The 27,172-nt window shown below is 37.7% G+C and overlaps 1 protein-coding gene across 4 annotated transcripts in view; it reads right to left on the bottom strand.

The window, feature by feature from the left end:
• PPP2R2C (protein phosphatase 2 regulatory subunit Bgamma) overlaps positions 1–27,172 on the bottom strand; it is a 194,018-nt gene that overhangs the window by 78,655 nt on the left and 88,191 nt on the right. The window contains exon 2 of one of the 4 annotated variants that reach the window (XM_066317231.1): positions 8,401–8,555. The exons of 2 other annotated variants lie outside the window; for them this stretch is intronic. In XM_066317231.1, the coding sequence (XP_066173328.1) occupies positions 8,401–8,413 (13 nt within the window). In that variant the 5' untranslated portion in view covers positions 8,414–8,555. Of the gene's footprint in view, positions 1–8,400; positions 8,556–17,624; positions 17,859–27,172 lie in introns of those variants that run through there. One more of the 4 variants, XM_066317230.1, reaches the window with a different exon arrangement.

Below are 27,172 nucleotides of genomic sequence, written 5' to 3'. Positions count from 1 at the left end.
AACAGCATTTATGGTTACATTCGTCACTCCCGAAGAGAGATTTCAAGGAGGGAGCAGAAACCTGTGTAATAGAGGCCATAAAGCAGGGTTTTAAATTAACTGAGAATTCAGCCAACCTTGACAACTTAAACAGAGGGTACCAGGTCTGTCCTTTTCCTTCAGTGAAACTATGCTATCCATGAGAATATCAACCAATGACGATTTCATTTTGGCATAAAGGATAATAACTGTATTTATGATAGATCCCTCTAAGGCAGCCATGTGAGAATACTCAAGAAAGCTAAAATATACCATAATACATAAAAAATATTTAATATATTTTAAACCTGTACTTACTACTTTTCACTTCAGTAGAGAATTTGCAGCTCGTGTAAAGCAATATCATGTTTTGCCTTATACCATTTAAATAAAAAGTATGTTGCTCAATAATGTAACAAAAGGAGTAGCTAAGCACACTTGCTTCCCTCCTGCACTGCAGCTACTTACTCAAAGGCCATCCTTCATCTTTGTTATTCTCTCCCTGATTCAGTTCTAGGGCCCTGGCTGCATGGTAGTAATTTGAACTCCAAGGTATCAAGATGGAAAAATATTGTAATGTCACCAAGTGCCACACTCCAGTGAGGCCAAGGACACAGAGCATGACAAATGACTGCAGTTGGTGTGAAATGGCTGGGAGAGCATTTGACACAGCATAGACTTAGAGCTGCCGTGGTGGTAGCACAGATCCTATTGGCAGATTGTCCATCACTATCACTGGGGTCCCAGTTGACAGCAGAGATGCTGAAAGTCCCAATGAGCTTTGCCTCTCACCTGGTAGAAAGCTAAATTGAAACCAACACCTTCAAACTCCCCTGGTTTAAGCCTGAAACTGTAGTCTCTCAGTTTTGAAGGTGCCTCATCACAGGCAGAGTATGCACGTGACTCCTGCCATTACTTCCCCTCTTCTACAGCATTACCAAACAAGGTGGACACTCACAAGTCACCTCCACAGAGAGCTCAGCATAGGTTCAGGAATTCACTAAGAATCTGAACACATCTATAGCTCAGGGTGCTCCACAGGTTCACTCAGAATCTGAGTCTACATCAACCAGAATTAAGTCAGAACTGGGCAACTTTAAGCCAAGGTACTGAAGCACTCTGTGTTTGAAATCAGAAGCTGCATCACATGTTTTTAGAAACCTCTACGTGGCATGTGGTACAGACATTCCCCCCTCCTTTTTTTTTTTTTTTGGTGGGGGGGGGGCGGTTTAAACAGCTAGCACTGACTCATTAACTGTGTACACACCAAAGAGGACTAAAAAATGATACATTATTGAGGACTTAGTAATACTGTAAACCACAGGGCATCAAGTCAATCTTTTGGGGCTGCCTCCTTGCATTTTTTTTTAATCTTCTTTGCACAATTGACTCACAAACTCCTCTCACAGTACCTCAGTTAAAATCACTGCTACCCAAATGAAAAGGCAAGGCTGCTTCTGCTACTGTACACACTGAGACTCTTCAGATATTCACAACTCAAAGGGCAGTATGAGCAGCCTGGCTGCCATGGCAGAGGTTGCCACAGAATCCTTCACTGCTGTACTCTACACTAACACAACTATGAATAGTCCTGGAAGACCTAAAAATATCAAGGAGACAGAAAACATGGTGAAAAACATTTTTGTTCAAACTGTTATTTCCAGCATTGAAAAAGTAACTTTTATAAACCTCAACATGGAGTTTCCTTAGAGTGATCCCTTTCTCATGTGGAACAGTTAAAGAGTAACACATAGGGTTTAATCCTGGATTTCTGTGAATTTTGAATGAAAAGGTAGAGAACTAAGCTAATGACAATTTTAACACCCTCAGATTCTGGTAACTGCAAGGAGCTGTCCCGGGCAGACCATTGGGTTTGCTGATGTAAAAGCAGGGAAGTTTTAAGCAAGGACGGTGGCCTCACTTCTTACAAAACAAAACTCTAGATGCTAGAATTCACGTAGCACAAAAAAAAGAACACAGGTTTCTGGGTTTATAATCAGACTGCTTTTCAAAGTCCAAAGCTGTGAACTAATTTATTGCCCCAGTTCACTTGTACTTCCTGCTATGGCAAAACTTAAAGCCAGTACAGCTGATATCTGGCTTCCCAGGAAGGGCTTTTCACAGACCTAAGTAAAAAGCCATTTCGAAACCTTAACCAATACCAATAGATCTTACCCAATAATTAAATCTAGATTCCCCCTTGCTGTTGTTGGCTACAATCAGATGTAATAGAAACAACAGGTGTTTTACTTTTCCTGGGACTCCGAAAAATTAGGGGTTGGTGAATGAAAGGAGTCCTCAATTTCTTGTGTACCACAAAAATAAATAAATCTTGATCTGCAAAATCCAAAGCTGTATTATTTGCACTTGTATTATTTGCACTGTTTCAGATTGCAGTTGAATGCAGGCATTTTACTCTGGTATTCAATTTCAGAATACAGTGCAGAGCAGAATAAAGCCACAGGCTTGGAAAAGCTATTTATAGTGCATATGCCCCAAGGGGATATAGCTAATAACTAATTCATTTCACATCACACATTTGAATGCAATATGAAAACTTCCCAGTTTCTTATCAGTGCAGGAGAAAAGACCCCACTGTGGCTCTCTTTAAAATAATTAAGGATTCTTTGCCAAAACATTCTAATCAAACTATATCTCCTCAGCAGTCTTTTCCTTTCCCTGCCTTACAGCTATTGTATTAGGAGGTCCACACCTATTAGGTTTTGATAAAAGCACTGATAAAAGTTTTGATAAAATGATGCTCATTTTCCTAGATAACACATTTATTTATCAAAGAGTTTTCCACAAGCTGGATTAAAATCCAATATATTACTGGTCGTATCAGTAGGCAACAAATGGAAAAAATCTGCTGAAGAACTCAGTGAGCTATGTAACTGTCATATCTGCATATGATGAGGTTTTGAATTGGGCTAGTTTTTTGCTGTACAGAAAACAGATCAGCTAAGTATTATTCCATGGACCAGATTGCTGAATATTTTATTACAAATGATTAAGAATTAAACAACAGACAGGGATATAAGGATTTGTAGTACTTGAGAGACATCAATAAGCATATTGAGCTTCTGTTCTGCTACAAGTGCAGGAGAAACAAAGCAGCAAGCTGACACAATGCTCAGTGCAATGACGGCCTTCTTGTTTCTCCACACCCACAATTTTTGTTTTATTCTGCTTTTCTTCCACATACTGACACCAGGTGTTAGAACAGCTTGACTCAAGGAGGGTGTCCCAAGAACAGTGTTGTTTCAGCCAGTTCTGGTGCCAAGGAGGTCTCAGAAATAAGCCAGCAGGGGAGGCTGTGAGGACCCCCAGCTGGTGCTCCACAGGAGCTACTATTGCCATGGGACTCGGATAACTCTCAGAGAAGAGTGATGGCCCTTGGAAACAGAAAAGAATTTTAAAAGTCAAAAAAACCCCCACGTATACCAGACTATCCTATGGCTCAGACGTAGCAATGACCCAGTATTTAACCTGGGCCTTCTGTTACTTCTTAATTAAAAGGCAAGTTCTTGTTAACAGGTTTTATGCTTAAATTAGAATTAATTGATATATAGAACAAAGTGAACGGACTCTACCAATTTGTAATTCAGTGCCCCTAAGGCACCTAATTTTTACTGGGTAGGATGACAACATCCCAATTTTACCACAGCAGAAGCAGCATGAAAATTGTTTGTAACACACAGTAAACATGGACTGTAACTAGATATTGTGAGCTTACACAGCCTTTTACTGATGTCTTAGGATCAGTGAAAAGGCTGGCAAACAACACCGAGGAATATATGCATAGACATCCTAATGATTTAAACATAACTGCCTTCTGTTCAGCAGTCTTAGCAGAAACAAAAGTAGTTACCTTGCACACGTAATTCTTGTTTGCAGATTTATCAGGCATGAAGGTCAATGGGTAAAACTTAAATAAACATGTTCTAAACCTCTAATTGAATTTAACAGAAAGAACACAGATCTCCTTCAACAATGCTTTTAGGGATGGGTTTCTTTCCTTTCAGCAGAATATTCTGATAGCATTAGAAAATACAGCTCCAGTGAGCCCTAAACACCCATTTCCAAATCAGACCTTTTACAGAAAGGATACACTACTTCATCTGTGTGCATTGATTATTAGGAAATTGACAGAAGCTGGCCTGAGTTTTTTTCAATTTAGATTGAGAGAGGGCTTCTGGTTTGCTGGGGGGGGGGAGGGGGGTTGTTGTTCTGTTTTTACTTCTTTTGTTCATTTGACTATGTTTCTTTTATTACAAGTTTATTGATCATATGCTTTAGTCTCAATCTCTGTTAATATTCAGAAAAGAAATATGTCCTCATTGCAATCGAGCAACAATATATTAACTCGATTATTAAAGCAAGCAAGGTAAATTATACTGGCAAATATCAGACAAAAAAGTTGCACAGTGTAGTTTTAAGAGGGCTTAAAATAACTGCTATGCAAAATAGCATCAGATGCTCAGTTTCTCATGTTTTAGCCTGAGCTAGGACATGTCCAGACTACCTGCAACACAACAAATGCAAAGACTCTACACAACTCTGAAGACAGAAATTAGCTTAGTACCTTAGATTTCTAACTATATTACGGGTACATCAGCTTTTGAAACCAATGGTCACTTTTAAAATTTTGCTCACACAGTATTTAAAACTTTGAAGAGCACAAGTGCTATCTAATCATCCTATTAATTCTTTAATTGTGACTTCTCCCATCAAGTGAGTGGCAGATAACTTTTTTATATGCTAATGTTTAAACTAATTTTATTAATTGCTGCCCCAATGTAAGCTTTCTAATGGTTTTCCAATTAGAAAAAGGTGAAGAAATACAACCCTAACAGAAAACATAAAATAAAATACAATAATATAATTTAATATAAATAATACTGAATTGGATATAAGCTTTTCTGTGTTTTCTTCAAAGGTCAGAATTATCTACTCTCCCTAGGAAATTCCAAGTATTTAACTTTTAACACAAAGAAGCAGTGCGAAGCATGTAAATTGCCAGAAATGTAAATTCCTTAGTTATCAAATCCGTACATTTCAATGGCAAAAACCCCAGCACTGCAGATGAAAGACATGTGACAGCACATTGGGTTTTTGGAATCTTTAAATGTATAGTATAACACTGAGTCAGCACTTTCTGTGTAACACAGGGAAGTGAAGATGTCTTTCTGAAAGAGCAAGAAGAGAGGGCTAAGCAGTGATCTCCTCCTGAAGTGTATGGATAACCACAGCCCTGCCGATCACGCTGATGTCTCCTGGTGATGTGGCCATGCAGGATGCTGATGTGCCAGTCCATCACCTTGCCAGGAGCAGCCAAGCAGCACTGAACAGCAACCCAGTGAGCATGTGCTCAGTGGTGTTACCGTGCTGAGCGTCCATAAAGCTCCCACCAGTGAGCTGCTGCTCAAGAACCAGCCCCTGAGCTGCTGTCCATGGTTGTTCTGCTTCCAGGTGGGCATAGAGGGAGAGAAAATGAACCACTACAAAAGCAAACACCACAAAACACTGTATTATATTCACTGCTTGTACAGAGCAAGGCAGAATAACAGCAACAAAAAATTTATCTCCTTTACATTTTATGGTCTTGTCTCAATGTGTGCTTATTGCATCAGTAGACCAATCCTCTCGCAAACCAACCTAGACATTTCTTCCAACAAACACCTGAAATCTGCATCTTCCCCTACTTAAATATCTCCCACCATATTTATTGACACTGAAGGACTGGAGCTAATAACATGATGTGTATATCATCACATTTTAACTCCAGCTGGAACATCTTGAGTTTCATTTTAGAAACTTAATTATATGAAGATCTTTCAAATAAAGGGAAACCTTATGGATCAAGCTCTGAAAAACAATCGCAGAAGAAACTTGCCATTGATACTTTTTAAGACACTTTTCTGTAATTAATTCATTTAGCGACTTCTGAGCTAACGTAAAATCAGTCTGTGATTACACAGCCAAATGCAAAAGCAGATGACAAAAAACAAGCAAAGTTCCAGCTTTTCACTGCTTAACTTAACTTCATTAAATATGTTTTTCATTTAACAGTAGCAATGTCCCTCGGTCTCAGGTATTTCTAAATTCTGCAATTAGTGACTATTAAAACTCTCACTTTTTAGCTGGATTTTAAAACCATCTTCAGCATTTCACTACTGTTGTAGTACTACCTAAGCTAAGAGAAATCCTCCGTGCTCTAGTCTTGGTGCAATGTCTGGTTAAGGAGAACCTAAGCCATCCTCCCTTCTCTCATTTATCAGGGGCTGGAGGATAGCCTATCCACATCTGACACATCTAGACCAGGCATTCAACTCCAGAGCCTCGTGCCAAAGCATACAGTTAGCTTGCAGCTTCTTGCCAGCTCCTAGATATTTCAAATGTAGTGCTCACTTTTTCTCTTAATAAGGAACCTTTCTCAAGGCCTTTTCTGTTCTGAAATTATTTTATTGACAGTCAGAAATTTCCTAAGGATTTCAAATAAAGATAGAAGCATGATATTTTTCTACTTAAACCCAGTGTAACATACCATCAGAATTTCCTAGAACTAAGAAAATTAATTTACCTTACTCATGTTTTAAGGGAAGGGGTCTCTGCCCACGACAAGAGGGTTGGAACTAGGTGATCTTTAGGGTCCCCATTCTGTGATTCTATGATTCAAATGTTTGACGTGCCCAGATGTTGAATAGATAGATATAAAATAGTATATAAAGACTTATCACAAAACCCGGCAGTGGGACAAGATAAAGAAGCATTTGTCACAGACCACTACTGCATTTCATCATAGACTGCATCAAACCCAGCAAAAAAAAAGATCTAGTCATCTTCCTGTTCACTAGTTGATACACACAGAAAATTTATCAATTATCTGTGTGCCAAAGCACGATCTGTTGCTGTCAGTGAAAAGATAGGCATATTCTTCAATTATGTCCTGTATTGTACAAATTAAACAGGAAAACTACTGAAAGCTTTCATTAACCTCCAGAAAGTACATGCCTTTCAAACAACTACAATCAAAAGAAAAATTATCTATAGACCAATTTTGCAAGGCTGAACACCTGAGGCACATATTCTTTAAATCTAACATTCTTTTGCCAGACAACAGAACACAGACATTATACAGCAAATTCCAAGCTGAATGTAGCTCATAATTTGAGTGTAACATTTCACTGTGGCCAGCTGATGCTTTCAGTCTGTGGCTGGGAGGGGACCTCCCTCAGCAAGACATGGACAATCACAGGGGGCCAAATGCACCAGCCAATCCGATCAAGGGGTTCACTGGAGAATCTAGGCTTAATGCACTAAAAGAAGCCACTGGATGAATTTTATCTCTGGGCAAGATAAGGATAAAGCTCAGCATTCGAAGGTGGAGGCAGCAAACAGCTGCAGCCCAACAAGGAGCACAAAACAACCAGGAAAATACCACAGAAAGCATCTCCCCTGTCTCTGGGCAAAGAAAGACAGCTTTGAATTCTCCCAACTCAATATCTAAACTATCTAAAAATTGAAATTGTAACAGTCTGTGCAACTGGATCAATGTTCAACCAATGTCATGCTCAGACAAGACATTTAACACTCTCCCTTAATCAGTCTTAAATTTTAGGTGTTATGGACAATCCAAATACAGGAATATACTCTATTGGATATCAAAGTCTTAAAATGTGAACTTACAGTACACCCCAAAACCATCTTTAAATTGGTAACATTCTGTATTATGAAAATTATGTCCCTGTAGTGCAGGAAAGACACAGGTAGGAGATAGAGTATTTTCCCATCTAAAACAAAAAAGCAAGAGAAGTTCTGACTTCAGAAGCAGCCAGTTAGCACTGAGACTTCTTGCTCATTCCAACAGCTAGCTGAGATACCAGAGCAGATATAGAAACCTAATTATTAACTATAATTTAGAACAGTACTTACTGATTTTTTTCCTTTGGATAATACAAATATTATTTTATACTCAAAATCTATGCTTTGTTAGAACACAGTCTGTTTTCATTTTTGACTGTTAAGCATACAAACTAAAACGATACTATGTGTCAAAAGGAATTTTTGATTTATGTTTGCACTTTTCTTTTCCATGGGCAGTAAAACCAAATAAAGTTTGCTACCAACAATCTCACTGTTTTGCCACTGAAGGCAAGTTTGTGAATCTCAGAGGAGCCTAAGTTTCCCACCAAGCTGCAGACTCGTGAACATCAAATGCCAGAGCCAGACCAGAAGCCTCTTTTAATTAGTTTTTTTTAAGAGCACAGGTGAAAAGATAGTCCACAAGAGTGGGGACAAATTGTAGTGTCACAACTACCCAAAAAGCAACAGAATCAAGAGTCAAATGACATCAAAAACGGTTAGCATACATGACTGTACCTTGGTCTATCATTTGGAAGATATAATTTATCAGTGCAAGCAGTGCAGCTTGTCTACTATATTTAGGGCTAAACCCAGATGGATTCAGTCAAGGAAATCTGAGGATTCTAGATGCCCCAGAGTCGCCTTGCGCACAAGCTTCCTTATAGCTTTCCCTAAAAAACAAGAAATTCAAGACAAAAATGGTGAAAACTTTCCTCATCTAAAGATAATTTTTCAAGCAGGAACAAAACTGCTGACCCTGTAAGCAAGCAAGCAAGCACCTTGTTCTCTCAATCACTTTCAATAATAGAAAAATACTTCCTCATGGGACATTCCCAGACTTACAAACGTGAGCTACAAACTGTGGCCCAGATCATTCTAGCTCCTATATTCAACTGCATCAGTGCAATAAGCTGAGATTCAAGAGAGTTTCTTCTCTCATTCTCATAATCCCAAAGAAGTAGAAACTGACTTTAGAATTACCAGCCCTGATCTAAGTCACTGAAATTATTAAGTACCTTGAAAATTCCTTAATGTGAAACTCATTGTACAGCTGTTTAAAAGGATTCAACTCAGATTAATCAATTTACCCTCCATCAACAGTTCAACAGAATGCCTGTTGAAGCAGTTTAAGAAGCATTAGCTGCTTCAGTCAATAAAATTTAAAATGGAGCCCACCAAATTCTCTCTACAGGATCTAGAGAACAGGTGCTCTTTCCCTTTTAAAGGCAGGATCTTTCTAATGAGAAAGGAAAAAAGTGGTAAGGAAAAAAAATCACACAAGCATATAAATAAAATGCTCTATTTCACAGAAATAAACTGTATTTCCACCATCTGAATATAAGGAGAGGAAATTAAGGAATTGAATTTATATTAATATTGGTATTCAAACCAAAGCAGGCTGAAGTAGCAGCTTCATTCCATGTGTGTATAACATCAAAGAGAAAAACTCTGGACTCTGAAGAAATATCTTCTCCGTTTTAATTTGAATTTTTCATTTTTCAAAAGCCTTTCTTTTCCAGGAGTTACATCAGAAAGGAAATACATGCAAGCACTGAGCAGAAAAAAAGAACATTATTTACATTGCAGGTGATTTCTATGGTTATTTACACATGCTTATATTCAAATTTGCAGATCTCTCAAATTCAGAAAGATGAAGTGCTGTATCAAAGCAGTTCTTTTTATTAAGGCATTATGTGAATCTAGTCCAGACAGCAGCAATCCATTCAAGTTAGTTACTCAGGTGTGTATTTGCATTGCACTACACTCTCATGAGAGAATTTTCTTTCTACTTATATTTGCACTTTTCAAAGCAGTACTTTTAATAAATAGTGAATTTTAATCAAGCCCATGGTATTCCTTTGGTGAAATGAGGCAAGTTCTCTGGGTATGTAGACATCACACCTCTAATACATAATTTCCAAAATCAGTGAAGGTGCAATGCTTACACCAGCACGGGACTGATGTCCATCACCACTTGCAGATTTAGTTTTAGCAGCGCAGAACTATCAGCTTGTGTCTGCAACACATGAATTGTCAGCAAAGCAACATGGAGCAAGCCCTGGTTTGCAACAACCAATCAGAGCACAGAGTATTCTTTATATAACCAAATTTAAGGACACTTCCCATCTCTCAGATCCCTTAAACAGCAGAGCTCTACTAAATGAAGTCCCACTTCTTATGACTTGCCTCACAAGCTGGGTGGCAATGGACACGAGGAATTATTAGCCAAGGGCAATTTCTAAGTGAAGCCATACAGGAATATACATGTACTTTAAGGATGACCCAAAACTCAACCAAAAATAATACCTTGCATAAATGTTCTTGAAAAGGAATGGAAGGGACACTGCAGAAATTGCTTTAAAGAGCTTGAATATTCTTGTCTGCTTTCTGGCTTAAGTATTTTAGATGCTCAACACTTTTAAAATTATATAATAGATTTTTCTTGAATCAAAACCAAATCAAGTTATTTCTAGATATTCTAGTGTTATTCCACCACTGGAAGAACTAATATAAGTATTATTTACAGCAAACATTACACGAAAACTCTGACAAGTCATATTTCTATATTTCTCTGGAAGCAATTTGTTGAGGTTTTCCACATTTACATTTGAAACCATCACCCCTTAATAAAGTCACTATATCCATGATACCAAGTGAAAATCCAGACAAGGGACAATAATTGTTACTTAAATACTGGCAGTGTGCTTATGAACATTTTGATTCCATAATCACCTTCAGGACATCTTCCCAGCTGTTTTAATACCCAGAATGGTTACAAACTAGCCTTGCTTTCTCTAAGGGTCCTCCGTGCATTTTAAATGCAAGCCACCAAAAGGCCATGTCCAAGAAAAAATGAACTCTCATTCTTTGCTCTCCCTCCTGTAACTAGAAATTTATTATAGCCAAAAAAATCAATATAAAATGTCCCTTGTTTATTAGAATGCAAAATTATCTGCCATACTTTAATGCTATAATGCCATAATGACTGCTGGTCATTTGTATATATCTTGCAACCTAGCATATAGTTCTTTAAAGTTAAATTAATAAACCAAAAAAAAGCTCACATAAGAATGAAAATCTCAACTGAAAATATCAGAAGAAAAAATATCAGTGAACTCTGTCACTAAAATCACATTTGTAAAAAGACGGCATGATTAAAAACCATCTCCTGGATGTGTAGTTTTTATGTACTCATGCATCCAATAGCAACAAACAAATGTGAAACACACGTGTTAAATTTGAGCATCCAAACCCACAAACTCAAAATCTATTTGCTGATCCATCCAGACCTTTCTAGGGTTTTCGCTTCACTCAAAAACCTTAGGAGATTGTCCTATTAATATTTTTTTAAGCATAGACTTGACATAAGAAAAATTAATAATGGACCCAGAAAGACTTTAGCCTATTTAGTTACACAGTCAATGGGAACAATCCATGTTCTACTTATTAGGATAGAGGAATCCCAGTGCAATAAATAATGCTTACTCCATATTATAAGCAAAGAAGAGTTTTACTCTTCCTTTTAGTTTGCTGTGACGTGACTGGTTTAAGCTCCAGTGGTTTTCAGTTTGTTTTGTTTTTTAGTACTATCTTGGGGCATTGGATTTTTCACTGATTATTGAGTTGATGCAAATCTTCATTGTGATCTCTTGCAAAGTCATGGACCACATGGTTACAAACCTGTTTCCTGAACACCATTATGGCTTGACCATTCTGCTTTACTATTCTGGTGGCTGCACAATGAGATTTACCTGTGTGTCCAGCGACAGTGAGGAATTCAAACACTGAAATTCAGCTATTACAGATGTCTACCAGCTCATGGTCTCTACCAGCATCATTTAAAGCTTCTCCAAGATTCAATTTCATCACTTAGTTATTATTCTTGGTCAAGCCCCTGGTAACTAGGAGGTGGTTTTGTTCACAGCAAGAGCATAGATATCATTATTCACTGCCAGAATTTCACTCCACAGTGGGACATTATTGCCTGCATACAGAAATGAAGGGGTAGCATGTAAGGCTCTGGGAGAGCAAACAAAAGCTCTCAGGACACTTCTGGGAGAAAAAGGCAAAGGCTTCTTCAGAATATCCTGCTATCCACAGGGAGAGGACTATGCCCCTCTATTGTACAAAGCACACAGGAAAAAAACATTCCTAGAAGAAATACCCTCTGTCTAGTTATTTTCATGTTCAAAAACGTGTTTCCACATACTCATCAGGTGTACTGTCTACATCTTGATGGACTTTTAGTATATAGCACCATCTTCTGCAAATGTCATTTCTAAACTGAAATCTAAAAGTTTCATTTTTGATATAGGCATGAGTTCAGCAGCAAGTTTCTTTGTATAAAACAAGCTCTGTCTTTGTTTGTCCTGCTAATAAAACAGCAGCCTGGGTGGGTAGGAGAACTACTTTACCTTCAAGCCAAGCTTAAAACTTTCAGAAGACCACCAAAGGTCCATCTTCCTATTTTGAGTAGTTCAATTACCAGAATATTTCTCCCACTAGCTACGTGTCAGCATCATTAAAACTTTACGATCTTATAGATTATCTAGCAGCAGTCCAGAATTTTATGATTAGCCAAACAGCAACATTAAAATTGAGCAGACAAGCAGCAGTCTGGTAAGTCCCTATGAGCAAATAATACCCTGTCAGAAACACACTACCAGTTAGTACCGCAATGAAAAACAATCAAACATGGATACAGAATTTTAAAAACTAATTTTTTTTAAGCTATGAATTACTGATACCCTTGGGTGATAAAACAATATAGAGAAATTAATTCAGTCATTCAATATTTACCATCATCCTAGAAGAGTGCCTTTTACCACCATACTAGCATTTAGATACACATCACAATATATACCACACCCATAAATTGTGATATTCTCTTGAAATTCAAATTCTGCCATTCTCCCAACCTCTCCAGAGTCCTCAAGCCAAAAATACCTGCTCTTTGGATACAGCTATGTGATCAATTTCTTATTCTGGGCTGAATCGTTACAAAAGCCGGCTGATTGGTTAAAAATAAAAAAAGAATGCTGAATACCATAGCAACTGGCTTGTAGCCTTGCTTACATGCAGGAAGGATTTTTTTTTACTTGAACAAGAGCTACAAGTGAAAACATCAGGCCAAAATCAGATCTGGCATAATATCAACAACGCAATAGAAACACAGAAATTACTTGATGCCTCCCCAGTCTCCTCCCTGTAGTATCTTCTGTGCAGCAGCAAATCTTCAGGTTCTTATTAAAATACAGTTCGAACAGCAAATTAAAACATGTGCCATGGTATTGATTCTACATATACATCAATATGTGGCAGAATCTTTGCCAGAACAAATACAATTAAATGGTGAAAAATCAAGTAATGGAAGCAGAACAATAATACAGCTTGATCTTCCATTTTAATTAATGGAATTAATTTGATTTAATTAATTTAAATGATTAAAAGTTTCTAAGTGAATATTTCTAAATACAGTATATTTTAGTGATTTAGAGATCACTTTTAGGAATACATCAAAGTAGTCACTTAATGTCAATACCCTCTAAGAATTGCATCAAATCCATAAGGAATACATTTGAAGCAGCATATTGCTCTGGAATTACTGCAAGAGTATGTGTTCAAGGCAAGGTTTTGGCAGGGGGTTGGTTCCGTGGATAGAGACCAGAAGCTGCCCTGTGCTGGGCAGACCCACTGCTGCCCCAAGCTGAGCCCACGGGTGACACTGGTGGCATCTCTGTGATAACATATTTAGGAAAGGGTAAAAAACCTGTTCGGCAGTTATGAGACAGAAATGAGAAAAGACGAGAGAACCAGCCCTGCAGATGCCAAGGTCACTGAAGAAGGAAGGGACAAGGGTTCTGCAGGCACCAGAGCAGAAATCCCATGGCAGCCAATAGAGAAGACTGTGACAATGCAGGTTGTCCTCCTGCAGCCAAGGGAAGGCCACAGTGGAGCAAATATCCACCCTGCAGCACATGGAGAACACCAAACCAGAGCATGAGGAGATGCTCCAAAGGAAACTGCAGCCCATGGAGAGCCCAGGCTGGAGCAGGCTCCTGACAGGAGCCATAGCCCATGCAGGAACCCCACACAGAAGCAGATTTTTCAGGCAAGAACTGTAGCCCGTAGGAGCAGTGGGATGCACTCCTGATGGACTGTACCCCATGGAAAGGATTCATACTAAAGCAGTGGAGAAGGACCTATGCTGGAAAAGTTCATGAGGGACTGTATTCCTTGAGGGGGATATCAGGGTGGAGCATGGGAAAAGCAAAAGAAGGAGCAGCAGAGATGGAACATTACAGACTCTAACTCATTCCCCATTCCCCCTACTCTGTTCAGGAGTGGCAGAAGGTGGCAGGAAATAGAGGAAGGAAAGAGGGAAGTATAGTGTGGGAAAAGAGAGGGGTGAGGGGAAAGTGGTGTTAGGTTTGTTTGGATTTTTTTTGAAAATCAGTAAATTTCTATATTTTTAATGAGTAATAAAATAATCTTTCTCTAGTCGAGTATGTTTTGCCTGTGACAGTAACTGGTGAGGGATATCCTCTCCTTATCCTTTCATCTTACTTTCTTTCCTTGTGTTGCTGCAGATGGGGATTGAGAGAGCAGCTTGCTGGGCATCTGCCAGCCAGCCAAGGTCACTCCACTACAGAGTTCTTGCATTTGGGGAAAAGAATAAATTTCTCCTCAGCAACTTAAGCTATGAAGTCTTTGCTTTGAAGTACAAGTAACCATCTGTTCTAGGTCAGCTCTTATAGGTATTTACTGCATTGTACAGTGAGGAATCACAGCTCTGTCTCTTCTTCAGCCATGTTTTGGGTGGCTTTATTCAAGAGATTCTATTTGCCAGCATTGAAAGATGCTCACTGAGTCTGGCTTTAGAGGCCAGTGGATATGTCAGCTCTCTTCCTCTTCGTGCTTCACTTAAGAGGTATTCAAAACCTCCTATGAAGTATTATCAAGTGAAGAAAAGATACAATGCCCACAGCACAGCTTTTAATATTAGGGCTACTTTTTAAACCAAGCCAGAGTTAAGTCCATAACTGTACAGTATCAATTTGATTTAATTGCTCTACAAGCATAATTTCTGAGCTTTTACTGGCATTATGGAGTGTTACAAGCCACCCACATCTATGAAAATCCATGCACTTTTTTGCCATTAAGATGAGAGGAAGAGCCTTACTTTGGGTTCCTTGACAGAAAAAGTAGCCCTTTTTTCTATCAAGGAAATAATGAATTGTGACTTGTTAATATGTTTTCTGTATCTGACAATGGCCAAAAAATGTTTAAGGCCTTTTGACCCCCAAACTCATGCAGTCTTACAGGAACTTTATATTCCCAAGAAACTCCTACATCAGAGATCACAGACCTCAAATTAACAAGATATACTTTGGTTTTGGGAGGCAATTCCATCATACTGGTAAATTGTTTGACATGTTCTGTACATGTTGAAAATGGGCATGTTTCTGTTTTGTCTCAGATCTCTGAAGTAAGATAATTCAGCCTAATTTTAACCATTCACATTCCACAAAACAGTGAAAAAATTGCTAATTTGGCTGCACAAACAGTAGATGTCAAAAGCAGAAATAAGTAAAAATAGGACAAACAAAGCCCAAGAAACTTAGCAGAGCTACATTCAGAGTTTTAGTTGCCCTTGACTTTAAAATGTGTGAGTTTCCAATACTTCCCTTGCTCATCAGATAAGAATGCTTGATGGGCTGATCACAGAGTGATCATTCTTTTCATACTTTTAGAACAAAATTTTATTTACCTTTGTTTGGTTTACAAGGGATGAAGCAAGGATTTTTTTTTTCACTTGAGCTGCTATCCAAGAATTCACATCACCTGCTTTATGAAAAATTATGAAATGGTACTCTGTGGTTACTATTACTCATACAAGCACACTTTTCCCAAGAGAGATCTATACATAAAAGTACAGCTCCTGGAAGTATGGCCCTAGCTAGATTAGATTTTGTTCTCATGCCAGTATTCTATTCAACTTATGGCAATGATAATCTATTCTGTTCCCTCAAATTGTAAATTTTCTCTCAAGAGTCTCTGATCTTAAGTCAGAATCCAGCATGCAGAGGACAAGCCAGAAGAAAGGTTATTTATTCTGCATACTTCATTGTACATTGTCATTCTTGCCAATATAAATTACAAAAATATGGATCAAGGGCAGCAACTTATTATAAAAAAAGGGTCAAACTCAAGGAGGACTGGAATACAAAACTATCAGTGACCTTAGCTCTGAAACAACTCCTCCATGCTCAAATTGTCGGGAAATCCATGACAAAGATGCAGCAGAGCTCCAGTGACTGAAGTACACAATGATAAGGCCTAAACTAGTGCTCAAGAGTAACCATCAGAACAATGGCTCCAGCTGTTTCCAAAACTTTGGGAGAGGGCAGCACAAATGGCTGAGGAGGTCAAAGACAGTGCTGAGATTCTGTCACTCTTCATTTGCCTAGCACAAAGGCAACATTTGAACCTAAGTACTTCCATTGTTCTTATCACAAATTATGATGACAAAATTATTATGGTGATGAAATAATTATTTAATAGTATTATCAGAAATTTTAAAACTAACTTGAACCACCAGTTTCTTTATTTAAAAAAAAAAAAAAAAAAAAAAAAAAGAAGTGAACTGTTTAGAAATACATGTCTGCATGTCAGCCCAACTGATGGGTGTCTGGAAGCAACTCATCCATGTGAAAGAAACTCAGTGGTAACACTGTGGAAACTGATCCTCCTATTAAACAGTACTGCTGATACATCAAAGGCTTAGGAAGAAATTACCGAACTCTTAAACACAAAAGAAGGCATCTTAGCACAAGCACAGTACACTCATACAAAAAATAATCTCCATGATTACAATTCAATTACAGAAAAACATCTAAACCATTAAACAGATGTGCAGCATGCCAAGTCTTATGTTATTACAGCCTTTTAATGTAGAGCCTCATTCTTTCCTATAATATTTAGATTTCTGAGTTCAAAAGTGAGTTGACCAAGGCAGCTCAAGGTGTTGTGCAAACTAAAGATGTTTGCTTGGTTAGTCTCAGGAGAACCTGTGTTAAACCAGGAATTTAAAACAGTCAAAACACCTTGTCAAAGACCCCCTGCATCATACACAAAATCAGCAGCCCTGCAGAAATATGTAATAACACTCTCTCTGAGAAGTTTTTCACCCTACTATGAAAATTATAAATCACAGCAATGAAGTGAGTTAATTTGCCAAAGGACACCTGTAGAATTCATAGCTAAATAAGAACAAAGACTATTTTAGATTAGTGAAAAGGTCTACATCTACACATGGGTCACTAGTATAGAAGACAGTCAGTATCACTTCATTCAGTTTTCTGTAGTCCAGTTAAAAAATACCAATGAAACAAGTGTGCCCAACAGTTAGTGCAGGAGATACAGAAAAAGGAGAAACAAAGAAAGAGAAAAAAGGCTTTACTTTTATTGTAGGTATTTAGGGTTTGTATTACTTCTGGGACATCTCAGACTAAATAACAACACTCACACAGGGACTGTCTATATATAGCACTTCCTCTAAGACATAGCTGTTTCCAAAAATTTTTATTCAAAGCTTGTAAAGTGACAAAATACAATCAATGAAATGTAGACACCTTTATCACATTTGCTTTTTGTAAATTCCAAGGTCTATTGTCATAAGGGATTCCTGTAACCAGCCACATGAGATGAAAACAAAAATAAGTGACAGGCATCCCTACCTCCCAGTCCATCTCCAGAATCAACCTCACAGATGATCTCCCCTTCCATACTGTCCTTAGGATGCAGCAGAAAGCAAGATCTTCCTTGAGTGATTTGCTCAGGCTCCAGAAGGAAACTGAATCCACCCACTCTGCAGCCAGTAGGTGATATCTTTCAAATAAAAACATAAAAGCAAAGCTATTAAGCCACATCTAGTGCACAACAAATTCATTTAATTTCTCCCTTAAACATGCAACTTTTAAAGACTGAGTGTCAGTTAGTTCTACATCCAACATTGCAGCTCCTTAAATCAATACAATCTCTTCACTGGGTATCTGAGCTCCTTTTCCCTTGTAAATTCCTTGCTGATTCACAGTTCAAACTCTCCACTCAATATAAGGAGGTTCCATCAGTCCAAACTGCAGGACCCCATGAAGGTGGAAAGCCCCAGCATGGATTCATGCTCATTCACATGGCTGACAGGACTAGGAGCTGAATATCTGTATATCTACATGATCGGCTCTTCTCTGGCACACTGTGAGCATTGTGAAACTAAATTATATGCAGTTTGCAAATAACTACACAGACTGAAAACACACAGTTCATGTGAGTTCTCTTTCTTACAACTCCTAGGGTTATTTTAAGTATAGGTAGATAGCATCTCAGTTTAGCAATGGATTTGATTTGCAGAGAAGTATAAAGAACGAAAGAGTAAAGACGGGCGTAGACAAAAGAATAAACCCATCTCATGTTTTATTTAAGAGAAGGACAATAAGGGAGCAAAATTTCTTTCCCTTAAATTTATTCTAAATAGCTGATTGTTTTGCTATCACTGTTCTGTGTAGCTACTTTTTACCAGCACCTTCTCTTTCTGAATAAAAGAGAAATAACTGTCAATGAATTAAAGTAAGTACTAAGGAGTCAGGAAACATCCTCAAATTAGTGCCTTTGAGAGGCAAAAACAGAGAAAAAGCAATCAGAACAGCATGGAGTTACTAGATTAGTTTTGCAGCAAGCGGAGAACTGTGTCAGAGGCTCATGATCGAGACAGCAAAGCAAGAATGAGCTCCAACACTCATCTAAGTGTAAGATTTGCAGTGTGATTATTTTTAAAACAAAGGGAAATAGAAACCAGAATGTATCCAAAAAGAGCTCTCTTCTACAAGTGAACTCAAGATAGGTCAAGAACATAAAACACAATGAGAGAGCAATGATCAAGTATATGAATGATGTGACAGATAAAACTGTTCAGGTATCATTAGTAACTTTGAGCTAGCCATGCAGCAATGTACTAGCTGTTTCCTTGCCAGTTTCAAACGAGCAAATGACAACTAATTTCTATTTGCAAGTCTATGGATTTCTCTTTTGCTTTTCCATGTCACTAGGAAAGCATTCAAACTGTCCCATGTGACTGTGTCTTATTGAAGGTGTGGAAAAGGGAAAAAAAATTGTATTAACATAAATTGCCCTGCATTCAACAAGAATCCCCTTCTTCAACTTTCTATCACAAGAAAACAATAAATACTATAAACAAATCTGTATTGAAACATCAAGTAAAAGAAAATCAATAGTTCTAGTCATTTTGTTGATAAAAGGAAGAGCATACCTAGAAGTCTCACACAGATGAACTCTCTTTCTTCAGCTTCTTCAAGCATCTCTCTCAGCATCTGCAAGTTTTTGTTGATTTTCTGCTGGTTGAGCCACTGTAGGTGTATGCCATGTAACAGAACATGCATGGCACTGTAAAACACTGAGCAGAATTCCAATGGAGTGAAAATTGTAGTACAGCCATCTTATGCAGCTGATGCCTCTTCTTAAATTTTAATCGGCAATTGAAAGTGTTCTTCTAAACCCACCTGCAAGTTTTCAGAAAGTGGGCTACTGCAGTTTGCCAAAGACTGGAGACTCAGAATGGATCCACCGGAATTCTGATTTTTAGTGATGAAGTATCCATTGCAAAAATTTGGTAAAAAAAAAATCCACACTCCTTATATTAGAAATATTAAAATACTTACCAAATAAATAAATGTGATACAACAGTAATAGTATCAAGGTCTGGCTGAGTCTTTATATCTGAAATATGTATTGTCCAAATGCTGATTTAGGATACTCAGAAGAACAGTAACAATCATAGTTCCTGTTTATAAAAGCAAATGCCCTCAAGCAATGAATACTGGATTCCCATGATCAAAGTTCTACTGTCAACGTCACAGAATTTTACTCCTTTTTCTAGACAAATAGGTCTGACAAACAACTAACCATAATTTTGAAAAGTGAACCACAGCCCTTCAAATGTAACAACTTTTCTTGTAAGTTTGCTTTTGGAAACATCACCTTATTCTGTGCAGGCCTGGGTTTTTATGATGAATGCTACAGTCCTCTTTCAAATACAGAAATGTTTGTATAAAACAATTGACCACAAGACATTGTGCACCACATAGAAACTAAAAATTACATTTTTACCTGGGCCTTATCCCTGCATATGTGGAGAAAAAGAATCTGTGTCCAGCATAAATGTCTACTCCTACAACTACTTAGATACTTAGCTGTTGCACAACCTAATGTGTTCACTTGTCTATAAACAAAAATGTGTCCTTATGAAAAATCAAGTGTCCTATACTGATTAACTAAATAAATCTGCATGCCTTTATTAAAACCTGTAGCTGTAGAAAGGACTAAATTTCAAGACAGTCAATGTGTAAGTGTTGATTACTAAAATTAAATAGCAGCATTGAAAAATACAAGCATTTCAGGGCAAGGATACTATGACAGTAACCGGAACCAAAGCCTCTGCTGCCTTTTTAGAAAATTACTATTATTATTCTTATAAACTGAGATTAAAAGAAGATAAACAGAAGAAAACCTGGGTTTAGATCATTTATTATTTTATATACATTTCATTGTGAAACAAATTAATTGTTCTTTATTACATGCTTGCAGTCTCTTCCCACTTGGCATCTGCACCGATATTGCTTTTAATAGCACTTCACTCACAGCTGAACCTTTGGGGGGTCAGGGGGAGGGCACTGTTAGTAGGTATGAAACCCCTATTGTTCTGTTCTCTAGCTATGAAAACTTTTAATTAAAGACTGAAAGCAAAAACATGCAACAGCACTGAAATCCAGAGCTGCTCAAATGTAATCACAGCAATGGAGTAACCACAGAGGTGGAATTCTTTGTAAAGAACTGCTTCATGCGTGGCTGTGTGTTTACCCCTTACACAACAAAGAAAAACCCAAAATGTTTCAAGTCCACAAAGGAAAAATTCCACAGTAGAAAAGCAGAGAAGCACATAAGAATGAGATATGTGTGAAGTTGTTTTAAAACAGGATACAGCAACAATTTTGATACTTTAAAATTAGAGAGCATTTGAAACCTACATTACAGGACTCCTTTGGTCATGTAGTTCATTGTTTGGAAGTTTCTTGATCATCCTGCTCATTCAAGTCCTTCTCCCTACTAAGATCATACACTATGTCCCATTTTCTACCATCAAAATAGAATAAAGCCACATGCGACCCAACCATCATTTGGGGCTGTCATCTGGTCCTTGATGAAAATGCTATCATGAGAGGGGAAAAAAAACCCGAGGAACATGTTTACCTGAGTCTTAGGGAAGTCTTAGGCAAGATATTTCTAGTGTTGAGTGAGCTCGACACAGAAGGAGGCTCAGGAAGTCTCTCCACAAGACCAGTTGTTCACAACTTCTACCTCAGTGTTCTTCACAGAACCATCCGTGTCAGAGCAAGGCAGTGGGTGGCAGAAAGAAGAAGTCAGAAATATTTAACTACTCACATGACTTGTATTTTTCTCCCAGAGTGGTTAAAAAGCCCCAGTGCTGTTTTAAACTAAGCCATAGGGTTATGTCGCCAAGCAGATGTGCAGAAGAAAGAGCAATAGATAATTACTGTCATTAGTCGCCTTGTTCAGACCAGAGCCCGGCTCCAACTGCTGTACAGTGGGGTGCAGAGAAATTGCATATGCATCCAAGAAAGCCCAATCACATGTAAATGACTGCAGTCCCTTGATCTTTCTGAAATGATGTGGCTTGCCCTCCAGCTGCAGATATTGGATTTTGCAGCATTAATCCCCACTAATGTAATGTAATATTACCACTGGAGTATATGTACATTTTGATAACAACATATGAAGAAGCACAAATTGTGTTACAAAAATCAAGAGTATGATAAGAATATTTATATTTGCGTACGTTAAACCTTCAGGGAACTTGACAAGTTTAATTCTCCAATTAAAGTCAGAAAGACCACAGTTTGCTACATTTCAAATCAAGTGCTGAGATAACAAACATGTTTGAATTAAAATGCAAAGGGAAGACTCAAGTTACTGAACCACAGAATCTTTGAATGGTATGGACTGGAAGAGACCTTGAAGATCATCTAGTTCCAACTACTTGCCATGGCCAGGGATATCTTCCTCTCTACCAGGTTGCTCAGGGCCCTATCCCTTTCTTTGAATACTTTGAATACTTTGAATACAAGGGATGAGGCAACCACAACTTCTAGAGGCAACCTGTTTTAGTGTCTCACTATCCCCACAGAGAATAATTTCTTCCTAATATTCAAACAAAACCTTTCCTCTTTCATTTTAAGGCCATTACCCCCTGTCCTGTCAGTATATAGCATTGCTAGAAGGCCTTCTCCAGCTCCCTTGTAACCCCCTTCAAGTACTGGAAGGACACAGTGAGGTTACCCCAGAGCCTTCTTTTTTCCAGTCTGCACAACCTCAATTTTCTCAGCCTCTCTTCACAGAAGAGGTGCTCCAGCTCTCTGATCATCTTTGTGTGCCTAAGCCACAACAGCAGCACACTTCCCTGCTAACCCAAAGACCCCACTAGTCTCAAATACATTTCGTGGTGCACCTTTTCAAACAGAATTTTTCACAACATAAGCCCAAGCTTATAAGCTACCACTAGACAGACGTTTCTCAGGTGCACACGGTCAACTCCTGGCCATAAATCCCAGAGGGTGGTTCCATACCTGCTTCTGAAAAGGTTATGTTTCTCAAAGTTTACCATCAAATGGATCTACAATGAATTATCAGGGACTTCTCTTTAGTAGTCCTGTGTCTCTGCAGGCAGTCAGCCTCACACAAGGAATCCTGTTAAGCTAGTTATTTTTGCTTTCTCTTCATTTCACTCATTTGTTGCAAGAATTTATTCAAAGTTAATGAATCAGTCCAAAATTCTTCATACATATTTCAGTGTTTTTTAAAAAAGAGATCTACATTTTAGAAATGGGCATAAATCTTGTATTCAGTCAGGCATGACCATGCTTGAGTTGTCCTGCCGTAATACACTAACAACAAGCCTCCCTGACTACCAGACTTGATAATCATAATTCCTTCCTAACAAGGCTTTCAGTGAGACTTTATTATTCTGAGGAAGTCTGAGTTGAATTGATTCACTGTATTTCACCACAAAGCTGCATTTTTTGAGGTATCTCCATATGGAAATCTCAGTGAAGTCAAAAAGAAGTTTATTATAGACATGGGCATTTTAAAAAACTGACAAAATCCTCACTTTCCAATACATTAAAATACGCTGCCACTCAAAATTTTGCAAAATATTGTCAAGTGCTAAGCAGTTTGCTGGGAACAGTCATGAAAGGAGATCTGAGTATTTTAATCTTGCAGAATACAGTTCAGGGAGGGGATAAAGATCATTACCAACAGATGAATTTCACAACTTCATTCTTCAAAAATATCCATCTGAATTGGCAAGAGGAGTGATTTCTGAGGTACTTAATTTCCACACACATTTTCCTAATTGAAGTTTGTATTTCAAATCCTTACCTGTTTTACTCACCAAACTGTTTTATGCTCCCATCACACAGTACTTCACTTTCCAACTGCTTTTCTTTACACACATGTTGTGATCACTGTGAGAAAGCTATGTCATGCAGTATTGTGCAAAAGGGTTGGCAATTCAGCCATTGTTTTAGCAGAACAGAGTACCACAAAACCTTTGCCACACTACTCCCTTGTGGGTCAATGCCATAAGGTACAGTGTGGGCTGTGCACTGCAAAACTACTTAACAACTTCCATCAATCTAACACAATATTCTCTGTTATGCTATAAAAATGATCTTGCTAATAGCAGAAACAGTAGCTATGACACATGCAGAAACAGTAGAGGCCAAGCTAGTATTTTTCAAAGCCACCTGATGATGTTGATAGTGATATGGAAACAAAATGCATATTATGGTTTCTGCTCTAGGCACACAAATTCAATAACAGAGGGAAGGATATTATACCAGAAATATTTTCTTTAAAGATGTGTCTAAGAAGCCAATTTCTCCAACTTGAGATTTACTACGTAGTCAGTAGGAATCTGTGTATTGCTGCCAAGATTCATGAAAGAGTGAATTTGACATTTACACAAATTGATTTCTCCATGCAGTTAAGCTCTACTGCTGTTACCAACACAAAAGCAAAACCCAACGTGACAATCCACAAAGAAAACCACAAAAACACCCCCAGAACATATCTCCTTGATAAGGTGAATTTTCAGTTCAGTCTAAATATAGTCTTCAGTTAAAAAAAAATCTGTTTCACATTAGAGATGATGATAACAAAACTGTGGGATTTTTCTATTTCTCGTAGGACTGCCTGTTTCCAAAAAAATAGAAGCTATATTTTATTTTGAAACCCACATTCCTACTGCAATTAGCAATGGCTATAGAAGCATACAGTAAAAAAAGACTAATCAAGATACTGATCAAAACACAATTTGATGGGAACTACACAGGAAGTCTGAATTAAAAAATAAAGTCATAACAAGAAAGAACAAGTGAAATAAAAAGAATCCGCTGTCTTTATTATTGGCATAGTTCTACTTAGCAGTTTGCAGCACAAAACCAATTTGCTTTCCTTAAGTTTTAGCTGAAGGTCTAAATGAAGCATGCAATACGTACAGAGTATCTTCTCATTTGTTTTAACATTAATTTTCAAGACAGTGTTGAAAAGCTGAATTTATACACAGCTGTAGTTTTTATAACCAACCAAGAGAAATTTCGTTTGTATGCTAGAGCAACTGTGGAAATCAATTCTTAATCTATGACCTTGCTTACCACAGCTTGAAGCCTTGCAATAAATAAATGCCTTAAGCCACACATAAGAAACATTTGGTGAATCAGAGACAAATAACACAAATCTATATGTGTATATATAGTATTATAAAGGTCATATAAAATACAATACAGGCTTTTTTTCTTGCTCTAACATAATAATGCTTGAAAGGCAAGAGCTGGTAATTGCCTGCATTAATATCCAGGTGGTGAAAAGTCACTAGAAACCATTTTCTTTTCAAATTACAATGTTCATCCTTTTAAACAACTTCTTGTAGCCCATCATTTTTTAGTTTGGAAAATGCCAGAAAGCTTCGAAATCTCTGAAAAGATCTATTTTCTTTGTCCTAGCATATGAAAAGTCTTCCTTTAAAGCACATTTAAGCTTCCTTGTGAACATTGTGCAGTGTTTCATCACTAATAACAGGAAAACAAATGCCAGAGCTCATGTGTTAACCTGCACTTAGTCATAATTACCCTCTTTTATAAGCTGAATCTCTAAAATCCTTACCCCATATGTTATTACTTATTTCTCACTGGAATACATGCTAAAAGAAAATAGAACCTATAGTAATACCTCCTTATAAATATTGCATCATTAAAATTCACCAAAAAAATCCTGTAAACAAATCTGTACCTCCTTCAAAACACACCTTCCATTCTTGATGTATTTGATTGACTGTAGATTTTAAAATCAAGTAGTACAACATAGCGCTAGTTCAGCTAATTTCCCTCTCTTGATTGTCTCCTTCCTGAAACACTGAAATTCAAATGTGACTGTGACTGACAGTCCTTTTGAGATTAGCATGGCATTATTAGTTTGCACAGCAGGTGACTGAAGTAACTGCTGGAAAGGTTTCCCTTATTTTAACCCTAAAGGATGTAATCTAATATGAAAAGAAAGAATTTGGAAGCTCACAATTACCCTTGAATTGAAATTGTACAAAGAAACCAAAGCATAAAGAAGACATGTTTTCTTTAAGTAAGATTGCAGTTAAGGTAGATCATTAGGTGCTTTCTAATGTTACATTTTCACAGATCCTGCAACACTTGATACTCAGGAGAAAAGCTAGGCTTACTCTGAAATGATCAGGCTCATCCTACTTCATTCTATCTGTGAGCATAGGCACACCTAATTAAGATCCACAAAACAACTCCGGAGACTTTTGAACTTCAATGTATGGATTTATTCCAATCTAAGGGCAAGTTTTACAAATATGATGCCAAGCACATATTAGTCAGAACTGATGCCTGGAAATAGAGAAACTTTTCAGAGGAAAACAATTGTTTTTATGCTGAAAAATAAGAGGTGTTTAACCCTACCCCAGAAGAGACTACTCTTACCAACAGCTAAGAAGAGCAGGAGGAGGTACAATCTCATGCATGCTTTTCTCAAAAACACTAATTTTTCCTTGGCAGTGACTTTTTTAATACCTAGCTAGAGTGACATTCCCATTCTGAACTGAAGCCCCTCAGGTAACAGGTATTCTGCATAGGAAAACACATTCAGTTCCCAGCTTCCCAAGTATTTTGTGAACAGCACTGAACAGAGCTCTCCACAGTGGTTTGTGGGAATGGGCACTGTCAGCAGGGCTGTTGCAGAAGTGGAGAAGCCCCTCACTAACCTGAGACCCTCAGTACCAGTTACTCCCAGTGCCCCACCCAGCTCCACCTGCTATGTCCTATCAGGCATTTGAAATTAGTTTGCAGGGTACAGTCTTAAAGGCAGGTTGTTCTAACTGCAGGAGAGTCGCTTGGTGTATTAATTTGCACTGGCAGAAACTACTTTCTCACTAACAAAGCAACAAATTTACATTACAATGTGGAGCTGTTTATAACCAATGACCCTTACAAAACAAGTTAAGATTTAATATTTGTGAAACAAAGCAAAGAATTCACTGGTGGCTTTGTATCAGCATAAATGACTAATTACTTTAATCAAGAGGCTTAAAAGATAATGAACTTGATTTATTATAAACACGGGGGCTTGCCCTCTCATAAAAATTACTTGCTCTGCAGTTCAGGACACATATTGATTTATGGCACTACTTGCAATTCCCTTATTTTTAAATTTAAATAATGGGTGAAAATGAATTAAAAGTAAACTGGAAAAATACACATTCCCAATATAACTGTACTCAATTCCATAGCAATACGCATACATTATGTATACCCTAGTATTTCACTAACAGTAAAAACACAAAACAATTTTGAAAATCATGCAGTGAGTAAAAGATTCATTTGGTCAAGATTACAGAAAGAGTAAATATTTTTGGCTTTCTCCTACATGACCCCTCATTATTTAGTAATACCTGACATCTGTTGCTGAGACCAGCTGAACTCAATTCAAATCTGGTTTAACTAGGAATAACGATGAGAGTCATAAAAAATCTCTGAGGATAGATTATGAATCAATTATGGCTTACAATTTCATGAGAGAGAGAGAGAGAGAGACTGAGTCTGCCTGGAATGTGGTAGTAGAC

Source organism: Sylvia atricapilla, chromosome 4 (assembly GCF_009819655.1).
Source record: "Sylvia atricapilla isolate bSylAtr1 chromosome 4, bSylAtr1.pri, whole genome shotgun sequence".
NCBI classification, from domain to species: Eukaryota; Metazoa; Chordata; class Aves; order Passeriformes; family Sylviidae; genus Sylvia; species Sylvia atricapilla.
This window is presented reverse-complemented; position numbering and strand designations above follow the sequence as displayed.